At 52.1% G+C, this 24377-nt stretch overlaps 1 protein-coding gene across 1 annotated transcript; it reads right to left on the bottom strand.

The window, feature by feature from the left end:
- Nucleotides 1-601: 601 nt before the first annotated feature.
- Nucleotides 602-23077, bottom strand: TGFB3 (transforming growth factor beta 3). The gene is made up of 7 exons (XM_021679582.2): nucleotides 21287-23077; nucleotides 13544-13707; nucleotides 13125-13254; nucleotides 7819-7926; nucleotides 5924-6095; nucleotides 2964-3117; nucleotides 602-2128 (listed from the first exon to the last, which is right to left on the bottom strand). The coding sequence occupies exons 1-7, from the start codon at nucleotides 21636-21638 to the stop codon at nucleotides 1970-1972; spliced, it is 1239 nt and encodes a 412-aa protein (XP_021535257.2). The 5' UTR covers nucleotides 21639-23077; the 3' UTR covers nucleotides 602-1969.
- Between the last annotated feature and the right edge of the window lie 1300 nt (nucleotides 23078-24377).

Below are 24377 nucleotides of genomic sequence, written 5' to 3'. Positions count from 1 at the left end.
GGGGATGAAGCCTGAGAGAGAAGCTCTTAGAATTGGCTGGGCATGGAGAAAGCAGGAAAGAAAGTCTTGACCAAACTCAGGAATTCAATTCGGGAGAATTCCGGAAGGAGCAAGATACATCTACACACACACACACACACACACACACACACACACACACACACACAGAGGCACCCTTCAGCCTACAAATTTTAGCTTCAGATAGACTTTTTCACCAACGGTAAGGTGATCTCAATAGAGGAACATGTTTTTTTGGGAGCTGCTAAATGATTCCTCACGCATTGCAGATGGTTGCTTCAGGTGGACATTAATATCACAGAATTCTGCATTGCTCTGGGATCTGCGCCCACAAACAGGAACTATGGGATTGTACTTCCTCGCCCTCTCCCATCCCCAAATCACTCACAAAGGGGTTCCTGGCAAGCTTACCCTGATAACAGAATTAGCCTCATCTTCTTCGGCCATTTACCACAGACAGTTTCTCTAATTCTCAACTGATTGTGAGGGTGAGATTAGATTTTCAAAAATGATGATGTTCATAACTTAGAGGGCATGTACAAACGAACACATTTCCACAGGCAAGGGTTCACCCCCAAATGATTTTTGCCCACAGTTAAATGTAGGTCAAATTCATACAACTTTTTGCAAATCTGAACCACTGCCTCTGTGTGTCTGAGAACAAAATACTCCACAAGAAGGAAGGGAACACAAGCAGTTAAGTCTTCTCAAATGGCAGAAGGCAGGACAGCGTCCCACCATCCAGAGTACTCACACTAAGCAGTGCATTCGCTGTTCGAGACTCTCTGCCCCAGGTACCAGTGACCTCTGGTTAGTAGACATGAACGTGGGATTAAGAAAAGAGTAATCAAGGATATTTATCCAGTCAGACTTACACCTTAGAATAGGCTTTTACTGTTCTAGAGACAATCTTCCAGAAGGTGAAATGATCCAAGATTCCCCAAAAATATTTATTCATACAAAGATTTTGAGAGTAATATTTGTATTTGTCTTTATACCTCAGTCTACGTGTCTGGGGCCAAGTCATCGTGTGGCGCATGTGCGACCTCCCCGCACGCCTCACCCGTTCTAGCACCTGCTTCCAGGAACACCAGATGGACACAGGGTCTGGGGTGGGGGGACCCATAATGCCCCAAGACTGCACAGACCCCAAATCCAAATATGTGTGCCCTGACCTGGAAGGTGTCTAGCCAGATGTCCGAGGGGAAATACGATTGAGGAAGAAGGCGAGAGGAGGGACCCAGAGGGCAGACAGGAGAGTGTTCATTCCCACCCTCTGCTTCTGAGTTCAGCGTATCCAGATGGCCCCATAGAGTTGATGGCCCGGGAACTACATTCCCTGGATTTTTCTCCCTGTAATGACCCTTGGTGCTGTTGATTGATGTTGAGAGGACAATTTGCCAAAATAACAGACTCATCCTTAATCCCAGGTAGTAGGAGATACAATTCTGGGACTTTGTCTAGGTAACCTGTCTGAAGGAAAATGCTTGCCTTGTATAATGTAATCCTGATTCCCTAGAGCAGATGTGGGGCAGCGATGAGCACATCTGACCTCAGAAGTGTCTTCCGGCCTGGCCCTGTCCCGGCCATTCTCTGCCCTTCCTCCTCCCTAGGGTATCCCAGATCCATTGCCACATGATGCGTCCCGTGTCGGCTTGCCATCCCTCTTCCTCTGTCCCCACCACCTCTGTCTACATCACAGAAAATCTGTGTATTCTGAAGAGTGGGGCCTTCCCCTAACCAAACCCACACTTTCTTTACCACAGTGATTCTCAGAGCCAGCACGAAGGAGAAATGTCCCAAAAGGGAACTTCGTCTCAGCCATCTGCCTGGAGCCGAAGGTTGGGGGCTCCAGGCCTCTAGGTGAGGTCTGTTGCCTTTGTGTTTCCCGAGGAGCAGGCGGTCAGGCGGTGGCAGTCCTCTGTCCTCTCTCTCTGTCGCAGGCAGGGTCTCAGCTACACTTACAGGACTTGACCACCATGTTAGACAGCTGTTCCACCTTGGGGGTCCTCCCAACATAGTACAGGATGGTCAGGGGCTCCAAGTCCTGGGGCACACAGCAAGGTGAGGCAGAGGCTTCAGGATTCAGAGTGTTGTACAGTCCCAGCACCTGGGGAGGACAGGTCATTTAGAGGGCGGCAGGCCAAGCCTCAGGCCCAGAGCCCTCTACCGTGTTCTGGGGGCTGCCCTTTCGGTTTGGGTAAGCACCTGTACTAAATGTGTGAGCATTTTCAGGCTAAGCTGAGAACAACTAATGGGCAACTTTAAAACGGATCATGAAATATTCTCTGCTGTTAAGAAACACTCCTCTGCTGGTTTTGCTAGCTCTAACTGGTCGCTTCGGTGAGAAGTGAGCTCACTGAACGCTGCTTTGGGCCATTTAGTAAGCGCCAGAGTGTGCGGCCCCAGACAGGAGGCAGTCAAGGGTGAGCTGTCCGGAACCATGTTTCACAAATGACTGCCGTCCTCTTGAGGGAAAGAAAGGCAAGCGAGTTTCAGAGTCCTGACTTCCCCCTCTCTCCCCTTCTCTTCCCATTGTTTCATATTAGCTGCTTCTGTGTGCTTTGCATGGTCTTTCAAAATGTCTTTTCTATATCCAAGAGGCTGCAATTCCCAGAGTCCTTCCACCAATGGCAGAAGCCTTTCTGCCCCCAACATCCCTTGCTAGCTGTGTGCGCACATCTCTGACCTACAGAGAGTGCTAGGTTAGTTAATTTCCAGAATGGTACAAAAGCTTTAGACAGAACAAATAAAAAGGCTGATTGAAACCATGGAGGACATTTTAAAGGGCAGGATGTGGCAAAGTAGAGTCGGGCCAGGGTGCCAAGATCAGAACCTTCAGCAAAGGGGTTTTACTCGCCCCGGATCATCATTCGCTCGTTCACCATTCAGTCCTCACGCATTCGTGTGAACGTGTCCCACATGGCACGAGCGCCGCTCCATACCGTGCTGTGGGTTGTGTCCGCGCTGCGGAGGTAGGGACAAGGGCCGGAGCAGAAGTTGGCATAGTAGCCCTTAGGTTCATGGACCCATTTCCAGCCCAGATCTTGTCGGAAGTCAATGTAGAGAGGGCGCACACAGCAGTTCTCCTCCAAATTGCTACAACAAAAAAAAACATCTATAGACCACCAACCTGAAGGAAACCACCAATATGAAAAACTTCACCAACGGCCCTCATATTTGTACCTGAAGTCCTTCCTGGTCATCCTAAGAGGTGGCCCTAATCAATGGAATCCCGGGTTCAAGTGCATTGAGCAGTATATACCATAAAAGCATCTTCTTGTGTTGAAGACCATGATCCCAAGGACATAATAGGCAGATACAGATGACATATAAGGAAGAGAAAAAAGGCAAAGATGGTCCTGCCCCTTTTTATATCGTAGATCAAAGCAGAGACATAAATTCCTTCACATAAAACCAAGCACTGGATGTTCTTAGCCAGCTCAGCTTTGTTGAGGGTGGTTTTATCGTTACCTTCCTAATGAGCACCCTGCAAGACATGAACTCTAAGCTCATGCAGCTTACATACTACAGTAGACTGCTTAGACCAAATCTACAGGCCGTCGAATCAAAATGAAGCATATCCTTCTGTTAGACTCGTGACTCACCCCAAGTGTGATGATCATCAGGCCATTTCAATTCTGTTCCCTGCAGAAATCCATTTGGCAATAGCCCTTGCCAAGTGGGCATCTAGCCCGTACGTCAATGTCTGCTGCGACCTAGAACTTACTACTTCGAAAATCTGGCTTCTTGTAGGTTCCATGGGTGAACCATGGCAAACATTCCCGGTTATCTATCTATTCAAAAGCCATTCCTACCTCCCTTCTGCCTTGCCACCTCCCATTACAGAGTCTAGACCACCAGATCCTCATTTTCCTGGCCTCTCTTGCGGGGAGGGGTGGTCATGTAAGCCAGGGACGACCAATCAGACATAAGGAGAAGTATGCAGAGGGTAAGGGCAAATTCTGGCAAAAATAGTTGATTCTTTATAAAAGTCACGGATGGAAGAGGAAAGCTACCAGCTCTGCCCCTCCCCCCTTCTTCTTGTCATGAACACAGACAAGATAGCTGGAGCTTTAGCAGTCACTGTGACCGTAAGCAAGAAGATGAAAAGCAAGCCAACATGCTAAGCGTGGCAGGCTCCGGAGAGAGAGCCTGTATTCCCAATGGTATAACTAGGCAGCCAGACCGACCCTGAGCCTGCTGCTACAGGCTTCTTGTGAACAAGAAATCCTCTGTGGTTTAGGCCGCTGTTCCTTGCGGCCAAGAGCATCCATTCCTAACTGATTATGAGCCACACAGAACAAGCCTACAGGCCAGCCTTCAGACAGTTGGCGGCCAACTACATTGCCTCTCCTACACCTTCAAGCTCGACCTCCCTAGTTCGCTCAGTTGCTCCTTATAAGACACGGTTTTAGATCTAAAAATTTCCTAATTCATTCTCCCCAGCTCCGCTCAGGCATCCTCCTCTCCAGCCAAACTGACCCATTCGTGTTCCTTCCTTCCTCCCCCATTATCCCTCCATGCCCAAACCTCACTCATCTGCACCCTTCGGAAGCCTTTCCTGCATCCACAGATGAACTTTTTGCTCCGGATTCTTAAAGCACTCTATCCTTTGGACCTTCTCATAGATGTGGTCATTTTCTACCTTTTAGTAACTGCTGTGTGTGCTTTATCATCCCTGCCCTTATGAATGAGAAACTAAACTAAATAAGAGAAGAGGCTCTTTCTTTTTCTCTCTTCACAGTGGCTACCTACCACTTCCGAATTAGTTCATTAATTTCTCTAGCTCAAATTCCCCTGGTACGTGGAGACTGCTCTATTTCCCCTCACCCAGGAGCATCCTTGGACAGTTCACAGGGAACTGAGCACTTCTTTCATGGGAAGCCCGCATTCGACTGGTGCAGCCCCTCTAGAAAACAGTATGGAGGTTCCTCAGAAAGTTAAAACTAGAGCTACCCCCTCAGAAAGTTAAAACTAGAGCTACCCTATGACCCAGCAATACAACTAGGTATTTATCCGAAGGATACAAAATACAGATTTGAAGGGGCACCTGCACCTTGATGTTTACAGCAGCATTATCAACAATAGCCAAACTATGGAGAGAGCCCAAGTGCCCATCGACAGATGAACGGATAAAGAAGATGTGGTGAATATATACAATGGAGTATTACTCAGCCATCAAGAAGATCTTGCCATTTACAATGACATGGTTGGAGCTAGAGAGTATTAGGCTAAGCGAAATAGTCAGAGAAAGACACCATATGATGTCACTCATATGTGGAATTCAGGAAACAAAACAGATGAACATGGGGAGGGAGGGAAAAAAAGAGAGAAGGAAGCCAACCATAAGAGACTCTTCATGATAGAGAACAAATTGAGGGTTGCTGGAGGGAGGCGGGTGGGGGATGGGCTAGATGGGTAATGGGCATTAAGGAGGGCACTTGTATGATGAGCACTGGGTGTCGTATGGAAGTGATGAATCACTAAATTCTACCGAAACCAATATGACACTATATGTTAACCAACTAGGATTTAAATAGAAAAAAAACGAAGTTCTGCATTCATCTCCCCCACACAAAAACACACCGTAGAAATACTTCACAAAACACGATAACTACAGAGAGGCTTCGGCCAAGTCTCTGCGATCCAAACTGTCTTAGCAACACTCTCCTCCTCACTTGCTTCAGCCAGGCCCTCACAGAGCTGGGCTGCGGAAAAACGGGGGCTTCCAGAAAAACAGGAAGACGTTGGTAAGAGGTTTTAAATCTTTTTCCTGGAGATGTTTGTGACTAGCATCCAGGACCCCCCCTTCGGCACAGCTTAGGCCTGGGGACTGAGCCCCTGAGGGCGTACAGTAAATGCTGCCTCAGGAGCTGACGGTCGTGAGTGGGCCCAAGCTCACCGGAAGCAGTAATTGGTGTCCAGGGCCCGCTTCTTCCTCTGCCCGCCCTGGCCTGGGTTGTCCAGCCGGTGCGGGGGAATCATCATGAGGATGAGGTGAGGGTTGTGGTGGTCCTTCTGCTTCTTGAGGCGCCCTAGATCTCCACGGCCATGATCATCCTCACTGTCCACACCTGCAGAGGGGAAGGAGGAGGACAATCTCCTGTCTAAGGAGGGCAGGGTGGAGGCTGGCTTCCTGTGGCACCCCGTCACGGCCCTGCAAGGGCAAGGCGTCATGCTCATGTCAGGCTGCAGGAAGGGGAAGGAGAAGACCAGGGAGAGGAACGCACAAGACACCTGTGGTCAGATCCCCTCGTGACTTCGGCGTCTAAGTCGCCCAGAGAGCAGAGAGCCCTTCCCAGATGCTTCCTGGGATCTCGGGGCCGAGAAGCTTCCGCGAAACACCCCAGGCAGCTGGCTAACACATTGCTTTGGGCTGTCCGTTTAGATTCCCAGACTTAAAATTTTGGGGTGTGAGTTTCCTCGTATGCTCTGAATTGGTCAAGACAGCGCCGAAGTCCTCCCTATAACGTAAGGTGTCTCGGTTTAAGATCCTTTTAATGGGAGCCGGAGGAGCTAGACTGCTTGCTTAATCATTAATGGGCACATGCGCGAGTAGTTTCAAGGTGTTTCCACTGTAACACTCAGATAAGATACCAAGGAATGTGATCCACAGATTTAGCACACAAACTCTGCGGCTGGTGGGGAGACCCTGCTATTTCATCTGGAAAGGACCACTGAGGACTGAATTAGACCGAGTCTCAACTAAAGGAGATCTATTTTGTGACAGGCAATCGCCTGCTGTTGTCCATCTCCACCAAGGACAGGAACACGAGGAGCTTAATTTGCACAGTGACGGAAGGGACTTGGACCCCATGAAGGCGCACTAGGACCGTCAGACAAATGGGAGGCGTGGATCTAAAATTCCCTTTTCTGAGAATCTTTATGAACAAGATTTACAGAGTGGGAGGATTTCGTCCTGACCTCGCCTGTAGGTAAGGACCCCAAAGGTCTTCTGAGCTCTGAGGTTCTGTGATTAGGATGTCAAATGCTTGGCTTTAAAAATAAAAGGGGGGGCCTGAAATCAGGTCTGCCCAGGGCTGGCAGCCAAGAGAGGGTGCACCTCTTCCCAGACAAGCCTCTGACCTCACGCTCTGGCGTGCTTGGTTTGATCTTGAGGAACCACCTGGCTTTGGGTGTGCCTCAGTTATCCAAAATGGGACTATTCAAGGAAAGAGAACATCCCCGAAATCCAGAGACTGTCCAGAGATTGAGCACCTTAGAAACAGACTGGAAAACCAGAAAAGACTCTCAACTACTTCTCCATCTTAACACAAAAACCCTGAGCCCCAAAGCAGTCATTCAAACCCAGATGACTCCTGGGTGGGGATCCCGTGGCCTCTGTAACATCTGGAAAGTTCAGGAGTCAGGACACTTGTATTCCTGGTCACCGCAGGTCCTTTTTTTTTAGGGCAGGGGAAGACACCGACTATTTGTTGAGCATTTGTGGCACTGTGTTTTACATTTGTTATCTCATTTAATTTGCATAATAACCCTACGAAAGAGGTATTCTCATCTCTGTTTTAGTGACTGAGCTCAGAGAGGTGGACCCGTTGGCCTCCATGATGCACCACTCTTCCCAAGGTTACACTGTCTTCCAGATGTTAACACACTCAATCTATCAACTGAAAGTCCCAAGCCTTGCCTTTAGAGCAAAGCAGAATTACTCGAGTATAAAATAGTTGGCCATCTCCGTGAGGGAGTTTGGTTGCTTTTCTTGGGGCCTGGTTGGGGTCTCCTGTTCTATCCTGCCTCATCAACCGCCCTCCACCTACTATACACCATCCATTTTGTTACCTTTGAATTTGATTTCCATCACCTCATGAATGTTTTCCAGGATGTCTCCATTGGGCTGAAAGGTGTGACATGGACAGTGAATGCTGATTTCCAGACCTAAGTTGGACTCTGCAAAATAAGACACGGAATCAGTGAGAACATTCTTTATGTGATGGGGAAGTGTGTCCATCACCGTGCACGGTTGGCCAGGGCCTCTGATCCCATAGGCAGTCACAGGAGCTGAGTAATGCTGAGGGACACAGGAGACAGAAGGTGCCAAAGCTCGAGCGGACCTCCACACGTGTTACCATATTGCAGGTGTTCCTGTTACGTATGAATAACCAAATAAAGGCATAAATTAAGGGGCATTATACAGGAGAATTTTCCTTTTTTTTAGAAGATTTATTTATTTGAGAGAGAGCAAGTGTGGGTGCATGTGTGCGAGCGGGGGGGAGGGGCAGAAGAAGAGGGAGAGAGAGAATCTCAAGCAGACTCTGTGCTGAGCGTGGAGCCCAACGAGGGGCTCGATCTCAGGGCCCTGAAATCATGACCTGAGCCGAAACCAAGAGTTGGACACCTAACCAACTGCACCAGCCAGGCGTCCCAAAGGAGAATATTCATAGTCATCTATTTTCAAAGGATGGTATTGGGAAAAAATTGTCACCTGCCTACTTGGGGACAAAAGAATGAGGATACAAGAAGGAAGAAAAACAACCATCACACTACCTAGGTGTTTGTTGGGAGAGGAGATACTCGAGCCAACCTGCTGAGGCAGGATGAAATGGGAAGCAGGGGAGGGACCGGGAGAGGCCAGGGAAAGGGGCTCACTGAAGAACTTGGGAGCAGAGAAGCTGTGATTCCAAAGGCCACAAATTCCACCAGATGGGAGGAAGATGGCAGAGTCTGCGCCGTAGGAGTAGAAGTCAGGAAGCAATGCTAGAGGCAAGGTCATCTGCAGACAAACAGCCGAATCCGTCTACAGGGAAGATGCCAGCCTTTCTGCCAGGGCCATGACTGGTGGGTGTAAATGGAGTGGTAGTTTCCAGAGGACAGAAAATGAAAATCACAGTTACCTTTGGCCATATTTTCCTTAAGAGATAAGGACAGAATGAGGTCAGAGTTACTTGGAAGTTTCTTCTCTGGGAATCTCTGTTCAGTTAATGGGGGAGCTAGAGATGTGGATGGCTCACTGGGGGAAAACGAGCTGCTCAGGAAGACCGTTGTGAAATCAGAGCACAGGCCGGAGGAGATGGCCAAGGGCCAAGGGCCCAGATGACACGAGCTCGGAGAGCACCAGCAGGAGGAAATGTGGAGATGCCAGGGTTTGCTGACAGATTCTCTGGTGCAAGAAGGCCAGCTGGGGCCCTTTCTCCTATTGGTGGTTTGCATTTTACTAAAATTGGGGAAGCAAGGAAATTAGTAAAACGGGTTGCGTAAAGTGGAGGGAGAAGAGGAGGAATAAGAACAGACACATTTGAACTGAATCCAGAAGTTTTGTGCAGGGAAACTAGGAAGGGTCTGGTATCATGTCAATTCTGGTGGGTCAGACTCAGCTAGGGAAGCTCTGGTGACCCAGAGGCAGCAGCAAGCTGCGCTGTGGGAAAGGTCATGAGGAAAGGACCCTTCTGGCTTCAGGATCAGCATCTCAGCAAGCTGATTGATTTACTGTGCCCCGGGCCGCCCTCGTTCTGTGTGAGCATCCAGCCCTGGGACCAACCTGAGGTCATCTTGAAATCTGGTGTCATCAGGGAAAATCCCAGAGTCCAAGCTAGCTCAGCACCCTTCTCATGCACAGAATGACTCAAGCCCAGGGGTTCTGGTCACCATTAGGCAGGCCAGGATCCCTTCTTCCATAAACTCCAGAACCCAGTCTCATCTGTCCTCTTCCAAACCAGGGCAGCCTCTAGGACACACTGATACTTGCTGAGCTTGAAGATTTCAGTTCCAGAAGGTTAGCTTTGGTGGGGAGGGAGGGGGCTATGATAACAAGGAAGCTGATGCCCAGCCAGAGAACAAGAAGTAAAAAGAGATGGAGTCACAGGAGTGTCTCCTTCCTGGTTGAAGGCCATGGAAGGAATGAACCGGGGTGGCTGAAATGGGCTGCAGAGTGTACTTCCAATTACCCAGAAGGGCTCAAGGGAGGCCAAGAGAGACCTGGTGTGGACAAGTTCTGTGATTCTCTGAGTTAGAAAGTCAAGGTGCAAGGGCAGCTGGGTGGCTCAGTCGGTTGAGTGTCTGACTCTTGATTTTGGTTCAGGTCCTGATCTCATGGGCTGTGAGATCGAGCCCCACACAGGCTCCACACTCGGCAGGAATCTGCTTGAATATTCTCTCTCTGCTCCTTCCCCTGTGCATGCTCACGTGCGTGCGCTTTCTCTCTCTCTCTCTCTCTCTCTCTCTCTCTCCCCCTTTCCCTCTCTCTCTCTCTAAAATAAATAAATAAATCTCAAAAAAAATAGACAGTCAAGGTACAGACACATGTGCTGGGGACAGTTAGGGTTAGGGGACAGGTGGTAGTGTAAGATGGTAGCCTCGCTTGGCCACCAGGCTCTGTGTAGGTAGAAGACTCAGAGTGATGGCAATAGTCACCAGCATTTGTTGAGCATTACATGTCAAGCGCCGCTCTAGGACTTTATGTGCAGTAACTCATTTAATGAGGCTTAGAGAATTAAATGGCTTACCCAAGGTACCCAGCCAGTAATTGGGGAGAGCCAAGATTCAAACACCTGATGCCTGAGCCACACCCTAACTGTTAGAGTCAAACAGGGACAAAGAGGGGGCAACAGAGACCACCAGGGAAGGCGCCTGGGTTTTCCCAGTGTCCCCTCTCTCCTGTGCTATGATGCTGGCTGTGCTCCCTACCCGGGCCGCTAGGGGGTGTCTGACTCTGCACGGGGAGAAAGTGCAGACCACGAGGAGAAACAGCACAAGGGTATGAGGACCTGGGTCCCCTAACTCTGGGTAGGGCTCCAGACAGTTCTGGGACCCAGAAGGCAGGCTGGCAAGCTGGTGCACAGGAGGCTCTCAGACGTTTGCTGAATGAATACAAGACCAGACATGTGACTCGGTTTCCCCATCAGTCCACACCACCAACTGCACCATTTGGAGTCCGTCTGCTGCCTAGTTCGGGGCCACGAACTCTGAGGAGACTCACAAGCTCTGCATAAGTAAAGGTCTGTGTGGGATTCCCCTGTGTGAGGGGTGGGAAGCATCTGCCTAACTGGGAACTGAAGGTTCCAATGAAGAACTAACCTCAGAATTGGCAGCAGTGGGGATGGTGGGTGGGGGACCCACAGGTTTTATTACGAAATTATCTTTTTGATGTCTCAAGGAAGATGGAAATCATTCTCAGTGCAAACTTCTCATTGAGCTCTGCAGCTGGGAAAATAAGAACTCCTTCAAGTGCCCAGGGCTTCAAAGAAATCCAGGTGGAGCTGATCAAAATCAGACAGAGAAGCTAAGAGATGAATTTCCCCAGCCTTTCCTTTCTGCAGCCATGTCAGGCTCTAGGCGGAGTGCTGTCTGAGTCAGAATTCCCAACTGTGCTGCCGAAGGCACATCCTGGTCCCGTGGGTGCTCCTAGGCTTTTGCCTTTGTGCTCAGTAGGGGAGATGGGACAGAAATCCCGGGTATCCCTGGAGTTGAGGCAGGACCTTCAGCCCATGATCAGCCGGCTCGGCCAGGATGAGGGCTTGCGGACTCGGATGCTTCCGGACCCCGGGCAGGTTACATAAGTGAGCAAAGCGAGCCAGCGGATCATGCTCAGTGGGGACTGCCAGCCTCACTCTTGGGGGAACAGCAGGGCCTGGAGGGCCTATGGGGACGTGAAGAATGCGTGCCCCACCTCAAGAGGTGGCCACCACTCATCTCCCAGGGATCGTCACAGGGAAATCTGCCAATTTTTCTAGAAAATCCAGAAGTCCAGGTTTTATGTGAAATCTCCTGACTTGAAAAATAGAAACTGTTGACCATGACTTAAATTTAAAACATTATGTAGGCCAGGCCTTAGTGCTTTAACCCCAAAGCACGAGGACAAGTCTCCCAAAATATCAAGGACAGGAAAGGACCCACCTGCTCCAGGGACTCTGGACATCAGCATGTGGATGGACTGTGCCCCCACGGCAGCTGATGACAGAATAAAACTCTGGGCAAGACGGGCAGAAGGAACAGATGGACCCACCACGGGCACTCCCTCCCCACCGAGCATCAGTCCGGGCGGTACCCCCAAGTAAAGAAGGGCAGGAACAGAGACAGACAACAAAGCCCTGTCATCTCCACGCCCGTGGCTACCGCCGCAGCCCAAGCCCCCGCTGCTCTCATCCGGGCGGCTGCGATGGCCTCTAGCTGGTTTTCTGGCTCCTTCCTTTGACTTCATGGCAACCAGAGGGGTCTTTTTTTTTTTTTTTTTTTAAGATTTTATTTATTTGAGAGAGAAAGAGAGCGCACAAGAGAGTATGAGTGGGGGCAGAGGGGAGGAGCAGAGGGAGGAGAAGAAGCAGACACCCTGCTAAGCAGGGAGCCCAACATGGGGCTTGACCCAGGACCCCGGGATCATAACCTGAGCAGACAGATGCTCCACCAACTGAGCCACCCAGGCGCCCCCAGAGGGGCCTTTTAGAGATACAAACCAAATCACCTCACTCCATATCCCATCCCTGCTTATAACACTGCAGGGCTTCTCATCACACATGGAATAAGTCCTCGAACCTGACCATGGTCTTACAGGTCCCAAGTCATAAGGCCCCAGCTGCCTCTGGCGCCCAGCTCACTCCATTCCAGCCCATCAGCCGGCAGGCCGCTGTCGGATCAAACCATGCCTGCTGCCGCCTGGGGGCCTGTGCCTCCCCACCCCTCTGCCCCGCACATCCTTATTCTCACCTTCACACGCTGGCCCTTCTCATCCCTCGGACCTCAGTGCACACATTCCCTTGCACAGAGAGCCTCCCTGAGCACCGCGTGCCGGACCCCACCCGTCATTGCCATAGTGTCCTCTTTCGATGTCTTGTGGTACTCATCCCTGACGTTCCTACCCATCAGTATGTTCTCTTGGTTATCCTGCGTCTCTCCCATCGGAACGACAGCCCGATGGGAAACGGACCTCCCCGGTCTTGTTCACTGCTGTATCCCTCCCCCGAGCCTGGCTGAGGGAGCATTTTCATAAATATGGGTTGAGTGAATGAATGAAGGACACAGTGAGCCAGCAGCAAAGCTAGGGTTTGAACCCAGATCTGTGACTCCTCTACTTTTGTCCTGTTCCTCCTATTTCGTGAACGACCAAGGGACCTTGAAGTGCCTTCCAAAACGCTCAGACTAAAGAGTCAACCTACCTCTTCGCAAGAGCCACTCACGCACAGTGTCAGTGACATCAAAGGACAGCCACTCGGCAGTGCCCCGTGTGGGCAGATTCTTGCCGCCGATATAGCGCTGTTTGGCAATGTGCTCATCAGGCCGGAGTATCTAGAGGGCAGAGAGAGGAGTAAGTACACCAGGCCGGAACAAGCCCCGCGGCCCAGGTCACAGTGCAGGAGGCCAGGTGAGGAGAGCAACGGGAAACTAAAAATTCCTGAAGGCTCCTGCGAGCCCCTTATTTAACGCTTCATCCTCTCCAGGACAGACACAGATGGAGAGAGCCCCAGAAGGTGGGCTTCATGGCCAGGTCTGCTGATCTCTGCAGGAAGGGGAGGCCCAGAATGGTAGAGGAGCTGGCTCTCCCGTTTGTGTGGCTTCTGTTCCGGGAGGGGCTCACCTGGAAGAGCTCGATCCTCTGCTCGCTGCGCTTGGAGCTGGGGTTGGGCACCCGCAAGACCCGGAATTCTGCTCGGAACAGGTTGGTTCCATTTTTCTCCACTGAGGACACGTTGAAGCGGAAAACCTTGGAGGTGATTCCTTTGGGGCAGACGGCCAGCTCATCTAGGAGATCAAGCAAGCGGGGAGAGGGGCAGTGTGAGTGAGAGCCATAGGAGCCAATGTGCTGCCCACGGACACTCGCCAGGTGGCCAAGGTCCCATCTATGATCTCCCTAGAGGCTCGACAAGGCCTCAGGCCTAAAGGTGGGACACACAGGCCTGAGCCAGGAGCAGGGAGACCCGGGAGCCCCAGGACATGGCACCAATGACTGGCCAGTCAAAGACAATCACCCCTCCTCCCATGGCCTCAACGTCCCAGCTCTGGCAGGCTCTCCAGCCTGCTTTCCTACTCTTTTAGAAAACATAGATGCTCAAAAGATCGCGGCAAGTCCCTCTAGTAGTTTAATCGTCTCACAGCTGTTTGACCCATTCATTCGTTCGTTCCTTCAGGCATTCATTCATCTATTACATGTGTATTGAGCACATACTGTGGGCTAAGCACAGTGCTGACAATGGGAAGCAAAAATGAAGAGCCGTGCCCCTGCCTTCAAGGAGATTCAGATCCAGGGAAGGATATCAATACAAAGACCCACATAATGGAACCAGCAGGAAAGTGCTGAGGGCCTTTGGAGAAGCCCAGGAGTTGCTGGGTCGGATCAGAGTAGGGAGACAGCGGGGAGCACGTGATGCGAAGAGATACCATTTGATCTGGGTCCTGCAGGAGGAAAGGGTTTGAGGATGGAGAGGGAGGGATTTTCCATGGAAGGACTGCTGGAAACACAGCAGGGAGGGGAGGAGGTGCATGTGTGTAAGACGACCTGAAGCAACCAGGTGAGGGGCCCACAAGACAAGGTCAGGACAGCCGACTGGGGTCTCGCCACGGGGAGGCTGAAATGTTAGACCGAGAGGCTGGATTTTAGCCCATCAGCAGTGGGGAGCCATGGAAAGTGTTAGAGCAGTGCAGTGACATAATTAACACTGTGTTTTAGACCCACTGAGGCAGCATCGGTGTGGCAAAGAGCCCACATCTCAAGCCTGGCAGACCCACAGACGTTTCTTCAGACAGAGCTGGGCCATCCCTGGTGGCTCTTTTCTAAGGGTTTCTGTCCTTGACAGTACATGCTATCCCAGCCACTGTCACCCTGCTGGCCTCTTCACCCCTGTCCACAAGACCCATGGCCGCAGATGCTCTTTGTCACATCTCAGTGCCCGAAGAGAAAAGAAAGCTCCTGTCTTTTTCTCCCGTACCCTTCACAACCTCAAGGTCTGAGCAGCATTAACACCCAGAGAAAAACTTTCTACACAAATGGTAACAATAGCCAGAACTTGAAATTCAAGCTCGGAGACCCAGATTCCACACATAATGGACATGGCTGGAATGAGCTCATAATCACCCCGAGGGATGGTGTAGGAAGTCACGGACAAGGCGGGAAGGATCAGAGGCCTGGAAACAAGCAAATGCGCTACTGATCTTTAGGAAAGGATGAGTGAGTGTTTCTGGAAATTGCCATCTGGTGGGCCTGACACTGGTTCTTAGAAAATTAATGGAACAGATGTTAGGAAAACAAATGTGTGAATGCCGGCTAACGAAGCCCTGATTAATAACTGGCTTCAAAACACAAATACTGCCAACTATTCCCTAAACCGTGTCAGGCAGAACCAGAAGGAGGCATCAGTGATAGCAATTTAATTGTTCAGCTTGCCAGTCTGGAAGCCACTGGTCACGGATAAGCACGCGGACTGGCAACCCTCTCGAGCACCGACACGCTTGGTTCTTGAAGGAGCTGTCATCGATGTGGCTTCAGTTAGAACAGTCCCTCCAGTAACTGCTGAAAGAGGGAGTGGAGTGTGTCCATGTTGCTGTGGAAAGGAAAATGGAATGGAAAACGGCACGTGCCCGTAAGCAGAGTCAGAGGGGGGTCAGGACTGCGGGAGGCCAGGACATGGGGGCACTGAGGAGCTAAGATGGTCTTCAGGACACTCTTGTAACCATCCCTCTTTTGTTGCTCCCAGCCCATCAATCAGATATCTGTTCCCTCAGACGGACTCCTCTTGGTGGGAACTTCAAGGAGATTTCAAGAAGGAGGTGCGAAGGATCTTTTTAAAAACAAAAACAAAAACATTTTATTTATTTATTTATTTGAGAGAGAACGCACGAGCAGGGGGAGGGGCAGATGGAGAGAGAGAGAGAGAGGGCGAGAATCCCAAGCAGACTCTGTGTTGAGGTGTGGAGTCTGATGCAGGGCTCCATCTCAGGACCCTGAGATCACGACCTAAGCCAAAACCAAGGGTTGGATGCTCAACCGACTGAGCCACCTAGGCTCCCTGGGAAGTGTTATTTCTTTTTCTTTTTCTTTCTTTCTTTTTTTTTTTTAATCACTGGGACCTACAAATTTCTAGCAGAGTTAGAACGGACATTAGGGGTCATCTAGTGCAACCCTCTTCAGATGAAGAAACCTATGTCCAGAGGGGTCTTGGCCGGGGCCACACATAGTTGATGCAAGCAAATTGACACTAACAAGTACAGCTCAAACATATAATCATTAGTGATGACAAGAGAACTGCCTAGGAGAGAAAAGGAAATGTAAATATAATCTTCTTGGCAATTAAATCCACGGAATAATGATGATGTTTTAAATAACTGGTGGAATGAGAGTGTAAATAAACAAACTGTAATAACACCACCTTACATTTCATGGAGCTTTTCCTAACTCATCTGACCCTCTAACAATCCTCGAGGAGAATGAGAAGAAGTCAAATTGACCATTTTACAAAGGAGAAAAGTGAGTGACTTCCCCAAGGTCATGCAACTAGTGGGTGGCAGAGGTGGTATTTGAACCCAGGTCTTCTGATCACCCCTCTCTTCTTAAAGTGGGGCCTCTGGAAGTTGGGGGGCCCTAAGAGATCAAATAGTGGAGGCAGAGGTTCACCGACAAAATGAAAGCTTCCATGGAGTGGGCCCACTGTACCACCATAGGCCCAAGCAACAGCCCATTCCCGCTCAGTTCTGTGGGTAGGCCATGCATCTGCAGGAAGCTAATATTATTGAGAGCCGGACTAGAGGGTCCACCTTGAAAATTACATTAGGACCAACTTTTTCCACTATGCAAAAAATATATATATCGGTGGAGGCCATTTTCTCTTTTTTGCTATAGGGAGAGAAAAGTAAGCAAAGCATATTCATGTAGAGTCTTCATGAAAAAATGTGGAAACGGCTGACTACGTTTCGACCATGCCTCTTAAAATGTTTTCAGCCTCCAGAGCTCCTAGAGGTGCTTTTGCTTATATCCATCCTTTCTGCCTGTAAAACCCTGCTGCTCCCAATGGCAGCACGCACACACCAGTGAGGAGCTGCTTCTTCACCCCGGCTGAACATTAGAATCACCTGGAGAAGCCTTAAAAACAGATGATTACCTTGGAGTGGGTGGGTCCAGAGCTTTCTCCCCCCTTTCTTTCTTTAAAGATCTCCAGATGATTCTAATGCGTAGCCAGGGTTGAGAACCACAGTTTATAGTGCGCTGCAAGGGGTACCATGGCTTCCAGATGTTCTGGAAGTTTGAGAAACGACACTTCAGTGATTTAATCTTTAAATAGGTTGACCTTTAAAAGGTATTAGACATGCAGTTTGGCCAACGCATCATTTAAAAAATTTTTGAATTAGAAGCCCATCAATATTTTAAGCCCAGGTTAAAAGGTGGGAAATTTCACAAAAAGAGCCAGGTTTTCTGCGCTTCTGGGAAACGGCAAGGTCTAGTGAGGCTGGACCCACATTCCGAAATGCGGAAATCAGCAGGAACTGAGCAGTGGGTGCCTTCTTTGACCAGGGTGTGGGAGCTTCCGGCTCCCCCCAACCCCATCGGCCTCCCACATACCCTATTCTCTCCTCAACCCCAAGGCCAAGTGCCCCGTGCGCTTTGTCGTGGTGCTGGTGCTGAGGCTTTTCTTCCAGATCCTTTGCATTAGCTGTCTAGTCTCTGTGGACACTTGTGTTTGCAGCCCCTTAAGGAAAGGTTTTGCCCTAGTACACTGAGTCGTAAGCTTCAGTGGGCTTAAGAAGCGGAGCCCGCCCACAGATTCTGATTCTGTAAGGGTGAGGTTGGGCCTGGGAATCCACGTGTTTCCCACTCACATAGCCCCTGGACTGTTCTTGGAGAAACACTGACCTAGCGTGCAGAGGGCATCGGCACTGAGAACCAATGAGTTCCTGGGATACGAAAGGTCTTTTAATTTTCAGAATGAACACAATCTAAATGTAGCCTTCAGGAAAGAAAGGCCAACGTATCAAGTTTTCTCTTTGCTTAGGATCTCTGGGTTTGCTGGCTGTCTTCGCGCCAGCCTCGGATGAAAACAAGAGTCTCCCGCCAGCCATGGATAATGACCGGCCAGAAGTTAAAATGACACCCACACTGTTATCTTGATAACAAGGATGACAGAGGAATGGAGAAGGCTGTGTCTCTTCCCACCACGGTGTCAGAGAGAGGCCCTACCCAGCCAACTCCCGCTGAATTATAGAAGGATTTACAGAGGCTTGCCTTCCGTGCGGAGACTGTTGAATCATCCCAGATATATACACAAAACTGTTTCAGCTGCAAGAGCATTTGGAGATTATCTCTGACTTCACAGATGAGAAAACGGCTCAGAGAGGTGACCTGTCCAATGCCACCTGGTGTGACTGCTTAACCAGCTTAAGGCTCTTCATTAGATAAAGAAAACCCTTTTGTTGAAGTTGGGAGAACATCTGCGGTGGTATGAATCTCCTGGCCAAAACAACAGGCAGAGCTAAGAAGGAACACACCCAGTTGGCCCTATGCGATCTGCCCCCCAGGGTTACTAATAGCCCCTACCCACCCCCTACCCCCCACCCCCACTTTGGTCCAATATGTGATTTATTCATATTGTAAGTCCAAGTCCTATTGCAGCCGTAAGGTTAAAGGTGGGGCCTAAAATATTTCTTTTACACACTGGCATTAGTGCCCAACAACATGCATTCTGCAGGCAGAATGTCTAGGTTAGAGTCCCCGCTCTTCGAGGCAAATCACTTCACTGATGCGTGTTTCCGGTTCCTCATCTGTAAGGTAGAGAATCGGGGTTCCTATCTAAGAGGACGGAGCCAGAGGACGGTCCTCTCCTCTTTGCTCACCTTGGTGCCCTTTCCCCTGCCCCCCCTGGAAATTACTCCTTGCCACATTTTGCTCTCCAGGCTCCCCTATCTCCCTGAGCCACCTCCTGCTGTCACTTCCCGCTAAGTGCCTGCCCACTGGGTACAGAAGCAGACTGGCAGGGACGAAATGTGGAAGGGAACGCGATCTCATCACTTCCCCAGAAGCTCTGGCCCCCAGACCCTGCCAGCGTCCCGCCACAGACCCAGTGCCCCTGCTGACCAGCCCTCACGAGCTCGGGACAGGCTTCCCTCACGCTAAGCCTCTGAGGCTGCCTTTCTGCTCCTGCTCAGCATCTGCCCACAGCCTCCTTTTAATTAGTGTGTCTTCTGCATCTGCCTCTCTGGGGCTGGCTCGGCACCTGACCAGCTGCAGGGCGGGCCCAAGCCATGTCTGCTCAGCCTCTGTGTCACCTCCAACAGCTGCAGAGAGTCTGGGCCTGCTTCCTGTTTGCACCTGCAAGCCTCCACGGCATCACCCGTGTCCCACGGGGCCCTGGCTCCCCCCCCAAGATCCCATATAGCATCTTGCTCCCTGGGCCAGACTTGCTCCCAGCCTGACCAGGCTCTGCGGCCCCAGGGCCACCCCCACCCGCCCTAGTTGCAAGGTGCTAGTGCTGCTGGCTAAGCTGCCAAGCATCCGTGTGCCCTTGCCCTGGCTTTCCCCAGGGCTGCCCGCTATTTGCGCCCTGAGTCTCTGTACAAAATCGATGTCCACTGGCACCTGAGGGTCCTTGCCTGCATCTGGCCCATTCATTCTCTTCTCGGGATTCCAGGCTGGACGGGCCCCTTGTGACGCAGAATCCCTCCTCCCTGGGACTCCACCTCCTGACCCGGATCATTGAGGTCCGAGCCCTTCTCCCTCACCCTGGGCTCTCTCCAGACCTCTCCTGCAGGCCTCAGCTGTCCATATTCGTGGCCACTGCGTCCTGACTTGGTGGTTGCCCAGGGGTTGGAGGGGTTTCAGACACCCTGGTGCTGGTGCCTCTGGGAACTGTAGGCCCCCAGCAGACCCTGAGCCAGCCCCACCTGGAGGACGCCAGGGAGGGCGCCTCGTGGCATACTCTACAGCTCTGCCTCGTACTCCGGCTTCCGCCCCACACGGTAGCCACATCCTAAGGCAAGGCACTCCAGGCAGCCACAGGAAACGGAGTGGGAACCCCTCGCCAGGAACCACAGGCTCCTGGATCTGGCCTGGGCCCGCTCCCAGTAGGGCCTTTTGCACCTTCAGCTAGAGCTGCTCCATCCACCCACCACCTCTTCCTTCTCTTCAGCCAGGTTCCTTTCAACCCCTGACCCCCCTCACCCTGCCTGCTCCCTTCCACCCTCCCGCCCCTACTCCCCACGGCCAGGTGAGCCAGGGAAGAAGAGGTAGTCGGGGTGGCGAGGACACCTGCTGGTAGGAAAAGCAAACAGAGCTGCTCCCAGAGTCCCTGGCCCAGAGTGGCTCACATTCCTTCTTCTTGGGCTGTCAGTTTCTCAACATCTGCCAAATCTCTCTCTCTCTCTCTCTCTTTCTCTCGTATTGAGGTTTTTTAAATGTCCGTTCAGTAAACACACATGACTCCCACACGTGTACAAACACACAGACATCTCACCCAGAAGCCTCCCAGCTTCTCAGCACAGACGGGAGCCTCCTGGGAGGACACACTCCCAGACACATGTCCTCTCTGCACCCACAGCCACACCTCCCACCCACTCTTCCCGTGACACGCAGACACAGAAGGGCGGCCAGCAATCATCGACACGTCCAGAGCCACAACCCTGCTCTCCCCGTGTCCACAGGCCTGGAAGCCGCCCATTTTGAGCCCATGACTCTGTCTACTGTACAAAGCCCGAAAGCACATGTACGTGTGAACAGAGGTGCAACCGTGCTCACGGCTCACGTGGGTCACGTGTGTGGCCCTGACCGACGGGCCTGGACAGCAAGAGGCTGCCCCTTGCCTGGGCTTGGAAAAGCTTGACAGACATGAATCTGGGGCAGGTATCCTCTTTTTCCCAAGAACTGGAAAAACTAAACCACAGACGTGTCGCAGTGAGTTGCGAAAACAGGGGAGAAGACCCAGGTCTCCAGACTCGTGAGCCCAGAAGGGCTTTCAAGAGAGCTGGCCCTGGCCCTCCGTGGCACCCGTCCGCTCACAGTTACCTAGCCCGTCACACGTGCCAGCACACAGAGGTTAACAGGACAGCACAAGGTAATTCCAAAGTAAAACCAGTCCAGGTTGTGATGCGAGTTCAGCAAGCCACTCAACCCCAGGGCTCCCGGCCTCCCAGAAGCCAACCCCCCGACCCCCAGCTCCGTCTCCCTCCTCACCCACCCATCCGGGCCCCAACTGTGCCTCGCACCTCCTGAGCCTGGGTGTGGGTGAACCCAGGGCACCCCCCTCCCCCGGCTCAGAGGCCACCGCTCGGCCCCCGTCTGTGGGACTCCCTCCTGCAGTTCAGACCCTCTGGAGCAGACACCCCAGCGAGAATTTGGACTTACTGTGCTCCGCCAGCCCCTGGATCATGTCGAATTTATGGATTTCTTTGGCATAATACTCCGACTCGGTGTTTTCCTGAGTGCAGCTGTCCTCCCTCTCCCCCTGCATCTCCTCCAGCAGCTCCCGGGTGCTGTTGTAAAGGGCCAGGACCTGGTAGGGGACGTGGGTCATCACCGATGGCTCGGGGGGACTGGTGAGCCGGAGTTTGCTCAAGATCTGTCCCCTAATGGCTTCCACCCTCTTCTTCTTGATGTGGCCAAAGTCCAAGGTGGTGCAAGTGGACAGAGAGAGGCTGACCGTGGCAAAGTTCAGCAGGGCCAGGACCACCAGAGCCCTTTGCAAGTGCATCTTCATGCGCAAGCTGGGGAGAGCGGCTGGGGGGGGGGGGCGCTGCTGCGAGGCCCGGCGAGGAGGAGACCCCAGCAGTCGTGCAGAAGGAGGGAGGAAAACCAGGCGGCCTCCCTAGATCCCGAAGACTGAGGCTTGGCAAGAAGGTGCATGAACTCACTGCACTGCGAGAGCTTCAGGACTTCCAGGAAGCACTGGCAACCCTGAGCGCGAAGACGCCGACTGTGTGCCTTGGAGCTCTGGGTCTCTTCTCCATGTGTCTAAACAGGTTCTGCGGGGCTCTGACTCCCAGCAGGCCAGGTGGAGGGCAAGCAGAGGGCTGGGAGGGGTGGCAAGGCAGCTGGGAGTGGGAAGGGAGCTGGAGTTTTTCCTTAGGTAAAAATAAATAAGAGCGGATATCTGATATTGCCAAATGCCGCTTGGCGATGGGGAGAAAGTGGGTATTTTAAAGAAGGAGCAGGAGGACCATGGCTGGGTCCCAAAATCAAAATCCTTGCCTTGCCCTGAAGGAGGATAAGAAAAGAGAATGGAAAAGAAAAGGAGAAAAAAAAATGTTTAAAAAAAAGTCAGATAGCCAGTGAGTAGGTGGGGAGAGGCAGGGCTGGGCTGGACTGGCCCCGCTAAAGGTGGGGGCAGCGCAGGACACACTTGTCTCTCGGGCACACCATTCATGCTTTCTCTTTTGTTTACACTTCCTCGGGGGCTTTCTAAATGACTTTGTTCACGCTGCCTCTCGTCTTCATTGGCTGGGAAGTGGGGGTATGTGCAATTGGAAGGCAGGGAGGACAGGCCCCTGGAGAGCAGCCCCAATAATCCACTTGGACGCCCAAGGTCACCAGCACCTCGGCTTGTCTTCTCCCTCGGCCATTGCTTCTGTTCCCTGCTTCTCTTTACAAAAATAAAAAGGAGAAGAAAAAGAAAATAGCAGCCAGGTCCCTGCACGCCTGCTCCGGAAAGCTGTTATTCCTTCTTTCTCAGGCTTCTTCCCCTATCTCTCCCCTCTCTTGCTCATTCCCTTGGCCTTGGCTTTCTGCTTCCCTCCCTTCCTCTCCCTGCTGCTTCTCCCTCTCCTTCTCCCTCTCTCTCTCTCCCTCTCGCTCCTCTCCCTCTCTCACACACACATGCACACACACTGCTTTCTCTATTTCTCTCTGCTGAAATTTTATACCTCCCTCCCATGACGTCTCAGGCCCGGGTGGGGGAGGGAGGGACCAGCGCACGCAGCCTCTTTTGCTGCACGATTTTAATGTTTTAAACAGGCACAGGAAAAGCCGAGCCCATTTGAAAAATACTTTGCGAGTCCTCTGGTTCGACGTGGTAACTGAACTTTTTTTCCCCTCTTGGAGTCACTCCTGCTACACGTTGACTGTTTTTCTGGAAAGTTACTCCGACGAATCCCTTCCCTCCTTCTCCCCCAGCTCCTTCGCCCTCTCGCCAGCTGTCAGCCCGTCCTCTCTCCTCGGCCCATCTCTCGCTCCTGCCACGGTCCCCTCAACACCGCCCCCCCCCCCCCCCCCACCCCCGGTCCGGGCCGCCCCCGGGCCCGGCGGCCCGCGGGGCAGGGGGCAGGGGCGCGCGCGGGGTCGGAGCAGGGGCAGCCGTGCCCACCCTCGGGGGTGGGGGGGCGACGCCCGGCCGGGGAGCGGGGTCGGAGGTGGGCACGGCTCCGCGGCGACCCTGGCCCCGATTCTTCACTGACAAGCCTGGAGTCGGGCGGCCGGCTGAAGCTTGGAGATGCTCCAGGGCCATTGAAAATGGTGGCGTTTTCCGGCAGATCGAGGGTGCCCCCTGGCGAGGCGAGGGCGCCAGTGAAGGAGCGCGGCGGGCCGGGGCCGGGACGCCGGGGAGGGCTGGGGGTGGGGCTGGGGGCTGGAGGTGAGGGGCCGCGGGAGAGGGCGAGGGAAGCGACACCGGAGCCTGGGGGGACGGGCTCCCTCTCGGCCCGACGTGCGCACAAGTGCACCTCTCTCTTCCCGGGGCCCTGCTCGGCAGCCGCTCTCGCAGAAATGTCCTCCAGATGTTCGCAGCCTCCCTCCCCACCGAGGGTTCCGCAGGGAGCTGCGCCAGCGAGCGCAAAGTCAGCAGTTGGCCCCAGCCCATTTCCCAGATGGGTGAGGGGAAGTTTTCTCTCGGCTCGCTCTCGTTCCTCTTCTCCGCCTAAGCTTCTACGTCTTTTCCCACGAGAAGCTCAGCGAGGGCAAGGCACGTTGCTTCCCGGCAACACAGGACTTGCCCCTGAATCGGTCACTTTCCTGCGAATCCGTGCTGCTCCCCGCCACTACACCGCGCCTCACCCAGCCTTCCTGGACCCTTCCTGTGAGGTCTGCTTCCTGCCTCTGGCTCCTAGGCCGCTGGGATGTTCACTGAATCCCCAGAACAGTGGTTGATCGGTCTACAATTGAGGAAACGGAGGCACAGAGCGATTTTTTTTTTTTTTTAAGGCCACCCTCTCATGGGTGGTGGAGGCGATATTTAACTCAGGCTCTCTAGTTTGGGTAGGCATTGTTGTCATTTGAATAACATGAAGAAATCTAGGTGTAGAAAGCTTAAAAGTAACTTACCTAGAACATACAGTTGGTAGGTGTCAACACTGAGATTTGCACCCAGGAAATCTATTGCCAGAGTCTATGCATTTTCCTATGCAATGCCGCCTCTGAAATTCAGCCATCATTTGAAAAATACTTTGACGTTCACTGTATGCCAGGCACTGTTCTGGGCTCTGTGGATGCAGCCCTGAACAAAACA

Source organism: Neomonachus schauinslandi, chromosome 9 (genome assembly GCF_002201575.2).
Source record: "Neomonachus schauinslandi chromosome 9, ASM220157v2, whole genome shotgun sequence".
NCBI classification, from domain to species: Eukaryota; Metazoa; Chordata; class Mammalia; order Carnivora; family Phocidae; genus Neomonachus; species Neomonachus schauinslandi.
This window is presented reverse-complemented; position numbering and strand designations above follow the sequence as displayed.